The following is an 11,698-nucleotide window of genomic DNA, read 5'->3' on the forward strand; positions in this document are numbered from 1 at the left end:
CTACTGCACGGCTCAGAGCCTTATTGTGTCTACTGCACCACTCAGAGCCTTATTGTGTCCCTGCACCGCTCAGACCCTTATTGTGTCTACTGCACCGCTCAGAGCCTTATTGTGTCCCTGCACCGCTCAGAGCCTTATTGTGTCCCTGCACCGCTCAGACCCTTATTGTGTCTACTGCACCGCTCAGAGCCTTATTGTGTCCCTGCACCGCTCAGAGCCTTATTGCGCCCTTATTGTGTCTACTGCACCGCTCAGAGCCTTATTGTGTCCCTGCACCGCTCAGAGCCTTATTGTGTCTACTGCACTGCTCAAAGCCTTAATGTGTCCCTGCACCGCTCAGAGCCTTATTGTGTCTACTGCACTGCTCAGACCCTTAGTGTGTCCCTACACCGCTCAGAGCCTTATTTTGTCTACTGCACCGCTCAGAGCCTTGTGTCCCTGCACCGCTCAGACCCTTATTGTGTCTACCGCACTGCTCAAAGCTGTATTGTGTCTACTGCACCGCTCAGACCCTTATTGTGTCTACTGCACCGCTCAGACCCTTATTGTGTCCCTGCACTGCTCAGACCCTTATTGTGTCCCTGCACTACTCAGAGCCTTATTGTGTCTACTGCACCGCTCAGAGCCTTATTGTGTCTACTGCACCACTCAGAGCCTTATTGTGTCTACTGCACCGCTCAAAGCCTTATTGTGTCCCTGCACCGCTCAAAGCCTTATTGTGTCCCTGCACCGCTCAGACCCTTATTGTGTCCCTGCACCGCTCAGACCCTTATTGTGTCTACTGCACCGCTCAGAGCCTTATTGTGTCCCTGCACCGCTCAGAGCCTTATTGTGTCTACTGCACCGTTCAGAGCCTTATTGTGTTCCTGCACCGCTCAGACCCTTATTGTGTCTACTGCACCGCTCAAAGCCTTATTGTGTCCCTGCACCGCTCAGAGCCTTATTGTGTCCCTGCACCACTCAGATCCTTATTGTGTCTACTGCACCACTCAGAGCCTTATTGTGTCCCTGCACTGCTCAGAGCCTTATTGTGTCTACTGCACCGCTCAGACCCTTATTGTGTCCCTGCACCGCTCAGACCCTTATTGTGTCTACTGCACCGCTCAGAGCCTTATTGTGTCCCTGCACCGCTCAGACCCTTATTGTGTCCCTGCACCACTCAGACCCTTATTGTGTCCCTGCACCGCTCAGACCCTTATTGTGTCTACTGCACCGCTCAGACCCTTATTGTGTCCCTGCACCACTCAGAGCCTTATTGTGTCTACTGCACCACTCAGAGCCTTATTGTGTCTACTGCACAGCTCAAAGCCTTATTGTGTCCCTGCACCGCTCAGACCCTTATTGTGTCTACTGCACCGCTCAGACCCTTATTGTGTCCCTGCACCGCTCAGAGCCTTATTGTGTCCCTGCACCGCTTAGACCCTTATTGTGTCCCTGCACCACTCAGACCCTTATTGTGTCTACTGCACCGCTCAGAGCCTTATTGTGTCTACTGCACCGCTCAGAGCCTTATTGTGTCTACTGCACCGCTCAGAGCCTTATTGTGTCTACTGCACCACTCAGAGCCTTATTGTGTCCCTGCACTACTCAGAGCCTTATTGTGTTACTGCCGCTCAGACACAATAAGGCTCTGATAGCTGAGTGTGCAGTGCACAATAAGGCTACTGCACCGCTCAGAGCCTTATTGTGTCTACTGCACCGCTCAGACCCTTATTGTGTCTACTGCACCGTTCAGAGCCTTATTGTGTCTACTGCACCACTCAGAGCCTTATTGTGTCCCTGCACTGCTCAGAGCCTTATTGTGTCTACTGCACCGCTCAGAGCCTTATTGTGTCTACTGCACCACTCAGAGCCTTATTGTGTCCCTGCACCGCTCAGAGCCTTATTGTGTCCCTGCACCGCTCAGACCCTTATTGTGTTTACTGCACTGCTCAGAGCCTTATTGTGTCTACTGCACTGCTAAGAGCCGTATTGTGTCTACTGCACTGCTAAGAGCCTTATTGTATCTACTGCAGTGACCTCACTAGCCTTACTGGTGAGCCATTCTCAAGGTCTACACTGATCCTGTGAAAAAAAACGGAACTTTCTTTGACATTTCATTGTGTCTTTCAAACAATTCAAAGAAAAGACAACAAAGCAAGGGTGAGAAATAGAATGAGAAAAATGTGCTGCTTCTTCAATTCAATCTGCTGGTCATGCTCAGGACTTTGATTGTGTTTGCTGTGAAACGATTGGATCCCTATGGGTTGACTGGTTGACTGGCTGACTGGTTGACTGGCTGACTGGTTGACTGGTTGACTGGCTGACTGGTTGACTGGTTGACTGGTTGACTGGTTGACTGGCTGACTGGTTGACTGGCTGACTGGCTGACTGGTTGACTGGTTGACTGGCTGACTGGTTGACTGGCTGATTGGCTGACTGGTTGACTGGCTGACTGGCTGTGTGTTTTCAGAGGTAAGATAGCTAGCATGCATGCACATACGCACATACGCAAACACGCACACTCACACACACACACACACACACACACACACACACACACACACACACACACACACACACACACACACACACACACAGACACACAGCTCAGCCCAGCTAAGACACACACCAAGTTGCTGAATGAAAGATGAAAACAAACAGGTTTGGCGAGTGACTGAGGGGAGTAGAGGACGGATACCCCCTGAAGCAGCAAGTCTTGTAGTGTGAGAGAAGATTCATCCAATTTGATTGGTTAACGGCACCCTAGTACTACTTTTGTCCCATAGGCTCTGGTCAAAAGAAGTGCACTGCACAGTATAGGGAATAGGATGCCATTTCAGATACAACTTAAATCTTAGACCCAGGAAGTACTTACAGATTCCTCGTCCTTGCTGAGCAGCTTGGTGCAGGAGAGGAACTCGTCAAACTTGGAGAAAGGGATGACTGGTTCTGGTAGCTCTCTGAGATACAGCTTTAGTAGAGAGGCTACTGTATGGACATCTGTATTACTGCAGAGAGAGGAAGGAGAGAGAGAGAGAAGAGAGAGAGTTGGAGGAGAGAGGGAGGAGAGAGAGGGAGGAGAGAGACAGGAGAGAGAGAGAGTGAAATAGAGAGCAAAAGATGGAGGCAGAGAGGGAGAGGAGAGGGGGAGGGACAGAGATGGAGGCAGAGAGGGAGAGGAGAGGGGGGAGAGGGAGAGGGAGAGGGAGCAAGATGGAGGCAGAGAGGGAGAGGAGAGGGGGGGGGAGAGGGGTAGAGAGAGTAAGATGATCCTAAATCAGGTTACTGTAGGTGGTGGTGTGTGGTGGTGGGAGGGGACCATCTCTCACATGCCTCTATCATCTCTGAGTTATGGAAGGTGTCACCATCTTGATCCACACATCCCTCCCTGCTACATCCCACACAGTGGGGGTTCTATGACAACCTCTCTCTTTCTCTCTTTTGCGTTCTCTCTCTCTCTCTCTCTCTCTCTCTCTCTCTCTCTCTCTCTCTCTCTCTCTCTCTCTCTCTCTCTCTCTCTCTCTCTCTCTCTATCTCTCTCTCTCTCTCTATGACAGCCCCACTCTTTCTGTCTCCTCTCTCTCTCTCTCTCCTTCTCTCTCTCTCCTTCTCTCTCTCTCTCTCTCTCTCTCTCTCTCTCTCTCTCTCTCTCTCGCTTGCTCTATCTTGCTCTCTTTCTGTCTCCTTCTCTCTCTCTCTCTCCTTCTCTCTCTCTCTCTCACTCTTTCTGTCTCCTTCTCTCTCTCTCTCTCTCTCTCTCTCTCTCTCTCTCTCTCTCTCTCTCTCTCTCTCTCTCTCTCTCTCGCTTGCTCTCTCTCTCTTGCTCTCTCATCTGTCTCCTTCGCTCCCTCCCTCCCACCCAGGTCTCACCCACCAGAACAGGAGCTGTTTCCAATTAGCAGTTCCAACTCAGTGTTATAGAATATGAGCTAATGTTAAAACAGTCCCAACCTCTATGCCAGTGTTCTCTTCTCGCCTGCCCTGGGTCGCTATGGAAGAATTCTGAGCTAGAATACTACCGGAGGACTGTCAGTGTCAGAATGTAATCAGCACAGTCGCACCGTGAGACCCCCATCTCCCTCCCACCCTTTCTACCTACTTCTCTCCCTTCTTACCTCCCTCGCTTTCCTTCCCTCTCTTCCTCTTGCATGTTGAATACTCCTGCAAGTTTCCTATTGACATCAATGGATGATTTACACTGAAGTCTGAGTTATGCACACTTAACTCCGCTCTGAATCGGCCTCTACACTGTAAAACAGGATAGGTTCTGGCACCTCAAACAATTTTGAGGAAACCGATTTCATTAAAAAAATTAGGTTAAGAAACTTAAATAGCTCAAGTAAGCAGTACTACCTTCATATGAGTAATACAAATGCTGCTTTTTTTGAGTAAGGTATACTTAAATAGTAGGGTTGCAAAATTCCATAAACTCCCCCACCAAAAAAAACTGTAATCTTCCAATCAGGATTTCTGGAAAACCTGGGAAATTTACCAGAATTTTGCAACTCTAACTGTCTATCATATTATGCTGGCTTGCAAAGTGATGTGTAAATCCGATTGGAATTTTAGCCAGCATTAGGCTATCCAGCAGTTGAAATGTGTATTTACCCACAACCTATATTCATAATGACTGCCAGGGTTAAGAACAGTGGGAGGAAACTACCTTTTAATTTAACCATTTAACCTGGAACAACCATTTCAGTAACGGGTGCAAAAATTCAATGATTGGATTCGTTTAGAATTGTTTTGTAAATCTTTGTGTAGCATAACATTTAATAAGTCAATCGCTCAAAGTACATGCAAAAACACAGATATTAAAAACAATTCCAAAAAATCAACCTGCAGGAGAGCATGCTGGGAAAAAAGTTCATTTGTAAAAATAAAATAAAAATAGTTGGTGTGAATTCTCATTTAGCTTTGAGTCAGTACCACATAAACCTTTTAAGTAATAATAACTTTTCATTGACTTTGAGTTCAACTTACTAGAAGTATTTGAGTTAAAAATGCCTTGGGGTTTACAGTGTAAGTCCCTATAAGAATAAATAGCCACCCTATCTGAGAACTCATATAGGTAACGTGACTGACATGCATATCAACAGGCAGAGTTGTGAGTATTCTGTCGGACCATGGTAAAAGTCATTACAGGTAGAGTTGTCAGCATTCTGTCGGACCATGGTAAAAGTCATTACAGGTAAGGTGTCTGAGCATCCCATAACAATGCCCTGAGGCATTAGGTTGATGTGCCAAAAGCTGTCTGTCACCGCTTTCCACTCCCGGATTTAATTCCATGTCATTTCCAGTCTGGGAATTATTATTACAGTGGGAATGACTTATAACATCCTGGCGGGCCTCGATACAGAATTAGCAGGAAATAGGATAAAAAATGTGGAATTTGATTTGAGATTCTATATATTGCAGAGTGAATAAGTGTGGCTAAAGCAACGCCAAGGCTGTGGGTTCCCATACACATCCTAATATTGACTTGCACCCCCTTTTGCCCTCAGAACAGTCTCAATTCGTTGGGGCATGGACTCTACAAGGAGTCGAAAGCGTTCCACAGGGATGCTGGCCCATGTTGACTCCAATGCTTCCCACAGTTGTGTCAAGTTGGCTGGATGTCCTTTGGGTGGTGGACCATTCTTGATACACACGGGAAACTGTTGAGCGTGAAAAACCCAGCAGCTTTGCAGTTCTTGACACAAACCGGTGCGCCTGGCACCTACTACCATAACCCGTTCAAAGGCACTTAAATCTTTTGTCTTGCCCACTCACCCTCTGAATGGCACACATACACAATCCATGTCTCAAATGTCTCAAGGCTGAAAATCCTTCTTTAACCTGTCTCCTCCCCTTCATCTACACTGATTGAAGTGGGTTTAACAAGTGACATCAATTAGGGATCATAGCTTTCACCTGGATTCACCTGGTCAGTCTGTCATGGAAAGAGCATGTGTCCTTAATGTTTTGTACACTCAGTGTATATACAGTATATTGCTGGCATGCAGTCCAAGGACGGGTTTTCCTTCAAATATTACATACTGTACACTACCGGTCAAAAGTCTTAGAACACCTACTCATTCAAGGGTTTTTCTTTATTTTTACTATTTTCTACATTGTAGAATAATAGTGAAGACATCAAAACTATGAAATAACACATATGGAATCATGTAGTAACCAAAAAAGTGTTAAACAAATCAAAATATATTTTATATTTCAGATTCTTCAAATAGCCACCCTTTGCCTTGATGACAGCTTTGCACACTCTTGGCATTCTCTCAACCAGCTTCATGATGAATGCTTTTCCAACTGTCTTGAAGGAGTTCCCTCATATGTTGAGCACTTGTTGGCTGCTTTACCTTCACTCTGCGGTCCGACTCATCCCAAACCATCTCCATTTGTTTGAGGTCGGGGGACTGTGGATGCCAGGTCATCTGATGCAGCACTCCATCACTCTCCTTCTTGGTAAAATAGCACTTACACAGCCTGGAGGTATATTGGGTCATTGTCCTGTTGAAAAATAAATGATAGTCCCACTAAGCCCAAACCAGATGGGATGGCGTATCGCTGCAGAATGCTGTGGTAGCCATGCTGGTTAAGTGTGCCAGCAAAGCACCCCCACACCATAACACTTCCTCTTCCATGCTTTACGGTGGGAAATACACATGCGAAGATCACCCGTTCACCCACACCGCCAATTTGGACTCCAGAACAAAGGACACATTTCCACCGGTCTAATGTCCATTGCTTGTGTTTCTTGGCCCAAGCAAGTCTCTTCTTCTTATTGGTGTCGTTAAGTAGTGGTTTCTTTGCAGCAATTCGACCATGAAGGCCTGATTCACACAGTCTCCTCTGAACCGTTGATGTTGAGATGTGTCTGTGACTTGAACTCTGTGAAGCATTTATTTGGGCTGCAATTTCTGAGGCTGGTAACTCTAATGAACTTATCCTCTGCAGCAGAGGTAACTCTGGGTCTTCCATTCCTGTGGCTGTCCTCATGAGAGCCAGTTTCATCATAGCGCTTGATGGTTTTTGCGACTGCACTTGAAGAAACTTTCAAAGTTCTTGAAATGTTCCATATTGACTGACCTTCATGTCTTAAAGTAATGATGGACTGTTGTTTCTCTTTGCTTATTTGAGCTGTTCTTGCCATAATATGGACTTGGTCTTTTACCAAATAGGGCTATCTTCTGTATACCCCCCCTACCTTGTCACAACACAACTGGTTGTCTCAAACGCATTAAGAAGGAAAGAAATTCCACAAATTAACTTTTAACAAGGCACATCTGTTAGTTGAATTTATTCCAGGTGACTACCTCATGAAGCTGGTTGAGAGAATGCCAAGAGTGTGCAAAGCTGTCATCAAGGCAAAGGGTGGCTATTTGAAGAATCTCAAATATAAAATATATTTTGATTTGTTTAACACTTTTTTGGTTACTACATGATTCCATAGTTTTGATGTCTTCGCTATTATTCTACAATGTAGAAAATAGTAAAAATAAAGAAAAACCCTGAGTAGGTGTTCTAAAACTCTTGACCGGTAGTGTATATATATACACCAGTGGAGGCTGGTGGAGGGAGAAATAAGGAGGACAGGCTCATAATGGAATGGAATTAACAGAATCGTATCAAACACATGCAAAGGAAAGTTGTGCATTTACATTTGTACACATTTCTCATATCGTTTACAGTAAAACGTAACATATCTTTACATACCAGTCGAAGGAGGGCTTCTCTCCGCAGTCGAAGGCATCCTGCAGCTCTTTGACTAGGTTGGCCTGCCCTGGTAGCCTGAAGAGTCCTTCCTCCCGTAGGCCCGACTTGCGTATAAAGTCCACACACTGCTCCACCAGCATGGGAGCCTGCCTGCTCCCATAACGCCTCTCATACTGTACCGTCTCCTCCAGCTTCTGACCAAAGATACCTGGCAGAGACACAAACACACAGCTCAATGTTAGGACTTAGGATGTATAGTGTGACTTTCTTGTTAAATCTGTGTTACACGATGAGTACCAATTCATTGGCATGTGGAATGCTTGCTATAGGATGTTTAATAGCACATGGAGATCAACTCACAGCAAAGGTTATCAAAGGTAATATAACATTGTGCACTATGAAGCACACTGTATTAGTGTTTAGTAAACAGTGATTATTTTTTTTTTAAACAGTGATGTTTTGAGATTTCTGCTTCAGGATTTTCACAACTAGATTATTTTAGCATTTTCTGATAGAACGTTAAAGGGAAAATATCCTGTCAAACCAAGGCATCACATCAAGCCCATTAAAAAAACAGATTTATCCCCCAATCTGCATATATCAAAGAGGAAGAAACTGGTGCATGTTACTAAAGCCACAAAGAGAACAGCATCAAAGGAGTACTGGGGGATTCTAAACCATCTGATTCATTCCAATGGAATCTTTTTTTCTGTTCTCAGCCTACGATAACTCTGACTCTGCCCACTGTAGTAAATAATATGTATTATTAATCCCTCACAAAACACCTACAAAACCAAGCGATTAAATCAAACTTCCTCCTCCTGTTCTCCTCTCCTCTCCTCTCCTCTCCTCTCCTCTCCTCTCCTCTCCTCTCCTCTCCTCTCCCTCTTCCCTCCCCCTCCCCTCCCCTCCTCTCCTCTCCTCTCCTCTCCTCTCCCTCCTCTCCTCTCCTCTCCTCTCCTCTCCTCTCCTCTCCTCTCCTCTCCTCTCCTCTCCTCTCCTCTCCTCTCCTTTGTTCTGTTCTGTTCTCCTCTGCTCTGCTCTGTTCAACTCTCTGCTGCTCTAGCCTTTTGTCTGTGTCAATCCATTAGAAAAAATTGTGATTCACATCAGACCTGGGTTCAAATGCTATTTGAAATCATCTAAAAAAAACGTTGTATGTGCTTGATTGAGCATGCCTGACTTCATGGACTAATAAAATAGCCCTAAAACAGGACAACCCGCCCATATGGCACTTCAGGCAGATTGACACAAATGCTCAAAGTATTTGAAAGATTTCAAATAGTGTTTGAATCCAGGTGTGATTCACATTTAGGGGTCTCATGCGGACGGCGTACAACAAGGGATTAGGGCTGCTGAGGCTGCCTTCCCGAGAGCTTTGGATCTGCTGCATACTGTTCTGGTCTCCAGACACAGCCAGAGACAGAGGCCTGGCCCTGAACACAACATGTGGTAGGCTACAATGAGGTACGGCATAGCCTACAAGAGCAACTGCAACAGTCTAACTCTAATTCTGTTGTTTGGAATCCTGCACGTTCCTAAAGTGTGTTGTTACAATCTTACCAACGAGTTGATACAGAAACATTCTGTAACATTGAGCTAGCAGAATGACAAAACACTCAGCAACCCTCACTTATAATACAGTGTCTTGTCAACAGTATATCTCAACGCTGAACCCATAAACGAGCATGACATTGTCATCACAGACACACAACACGTAGGTTTTCCATTAGCCAGAAGTGGTTCAACTATTCTGGTATGTAAACTCATGAAACACGTAACCCGACCCTCTCTTCACACGCGGCTGTGTCCAGATGAGTCGCGACGTGTTTAACTCACCCCTCTTGAAGCTGACACAACTTCTAATTTTCCGATAGATGCTCCGATTAATAAAGCTATGGTAAGTGAGAGCACTGGAGGAACACAGTTTAAAGTCCCTGTGCTCCAGCATTGTTGGAGACGAGGGAACAGAGGAGTACGGCATTCGAGCAGCTGTGTGATCAGATAGAGAGAGAGATGTGACAGGCATGTCCCATGGGTCTGACAACTTTGTCATTGTTTGTGGTTTTCAGTGAGGTCTTAGTTTCTCTGTTTCTAACACTCACTAAAACAGCAGAGTGCTGTGGTAAGAGGAGCTCGTCAAACAGGAGAAATACAGTTTTGGTTTGTAGACATTTTCACGTTTTCTCTCCCCTGGGTTCTCTTCTACTCTTCTGTTTCGGTCCTCTTGGTCTCCATTCATTCAGTTAAAACATTCAATAGAATGTGACTTCAGATCTTCAAAAAATCCACAGATCAGACTAAGAAAACCTCTCACTCATAAAAAGGAAGAGTTTACCTTGAATGACTTCAAAATTCCTCAAGGAGAGGCTTGAACAAAGTGTCCAGACTAATTTCTTCAAGAAAGGAATGAAACAAAGGGATGAAACAATAAAGGAATGAAACATTAAAGGAAGGAAACAAGAAAGGAATGAAACAAGAAAGGAATGAAACAAGAAAGGAATGAAACAAGAAAGGAATGAAACATTAAAGGAATGAAACATTAAAGGGATGAAACAAGAAAGGAATGAAACATTAAAGGAATGAAACAATAAAGGAATTAAACATTAAAGGAATAAAACAAGAAAGGAATGAAAAAATAAAGGAATGAAACAAGAAAGGAATGAAAAAAATAAAGGAATGAAACAAGAAAGGAATGAAACAAGAAAGGAATGAAACATTAGAGGAATGAAACAAGAAAGGAATGAAACAAGAAAGGAATGAAAAAAATAAAGGAATGAAACAAGAAAGGAATTAAACATTAAAGGAATAAAACAAGAAAGGAATGAAAAAAATAAAGGAATGAAACAAGAAAGGAATGAAACAATAAAGGAATGAAACAATAAAGGAATGAAACATTAAAGGAATGAAACATTAAAGGAATGAAACAAAGGAATGAAACAAGAAAGGAATGAAACAAGAAAGGAATGAAACAAGAAAGGAATGAAACAAAGGAATGAAACAAGAAAGGAATGAAACAAGAAAGGAATGAAACAAGAAAGGAATGAAACAAGAAAGGAATGAAACAAGAAAGGAATGAAACATTAAAGGAATGAAACAGTTAAAGGAATGAAACAATAAAGGAATTAAACACAGACTCCCTGGCTGGTCGACAGTCTAGTCTGGTCTGGAGTGGAGACTGTGACAGCTTTACCACAGCCAATTAGCAACCTCCTTCAACACTCAGGTCCTGCCAGGTCAACTCCTCTCCTCAAGCTGACTGCCTGCTGAGCTGAGCGCTCCTGGCCCCTCCCCTCTTCATTCCATACAGCACAGTCCTCTTGTCATCCTAACCCTCCATTCTATTGCCTCCAAACATCCAGTAAAGCCAGACAGAGAGAGAGAACGAGAGAGAAAGAGAGAGAGAACAGGAGAGAGAGAAAGAGAGAGAGGCCCCTCTCACTGCCCTCCGTTGTCTGGCGTGTGTGGTGAATGCTGTTCAGGCTGCCAGACACCCACACGCACGCACGCACGCACACACACACACGCACGCACGCACGCACGCACGCACGCACGCACGCACGCACGCACGCACGCACGCACGCACACACACACACACACACACACACACACACACACACACACACACACACACACACACACACACACACACACATTCTAGCGCTAATTTCCACTGTGCTCTCTCATGGTGCTCTCTTCACTGCGCCAAAGCCCTCTTCGGAGTCCTCAGGAGTATCAGTCCTCAGGAGTATCAGTCCTCAAGAGTATCAGTCCTCAGGAGTATCAGTCCTCAAGAGTATCAGTCCTTAGGAGTATCTGTCCTCAGGAGTATCAGTCCTCAAGAGTATCAGTCCTCAGGAGTATCAGTCCCCAAGAGCATCAGTCCTCAAGAGTCTGAGTCCTCAAGAGTATCAGTCCTCAGGAGTATCAGTCCTCAGGAGTATGAGGAGTTTGCTGCAGAGCGACTGTCAGAAAATATATTATACTCCAAAATGCATGAAAA

General features: G+C 44.9%; 1 protein-coding gene across 4 annotated transcripts in view; it reads right to left on the reverse strand.

Moving 5' to 3' along the window:
* The window catches only part of arhgap24 (Rho GTPase activating protein 24), a 189,274-nt gene that overhangs the window by 8,566 nt on the left and 169,010 nt on the right, over positions 1-11,698 (reverse strand). For all 4 annotated transcript variants that reach the window (XM_041885351.2, XM_041885352.2, XM_041885354.2 and 1 more), the window contains 2 exons: positions 7,696-7,903; positions 2,858-2,990 (listed from right to left, as the gene is read on the reverse strand). In XM_041885351.2, the coding sequence (XP_041741285.2) occupies positions 2,858-2,990; positions 7,696-7,903 (341 nt within the window). The remainder of the gene's footprint in view (positions 1-2,857; positions 2,991-7,695; positions 7,904-11,698) is intronic.

The sequence above is a fragment of the Coregonus clupeaformis genome, chromosome 9, assembly GCF_020615455.1.
Source record: "Coregonus clupeaformis isolate EN_2021a chromosome 9, ASM2061545v1, whole genome shotgun sequence".
Classification (NCBI taxonomy): Eukaryota; Metazoa; Chordata; class Actinopteri; order Salmoniformes; family Salmonidae; genus Coregonus; species Coregonus clupeaformis.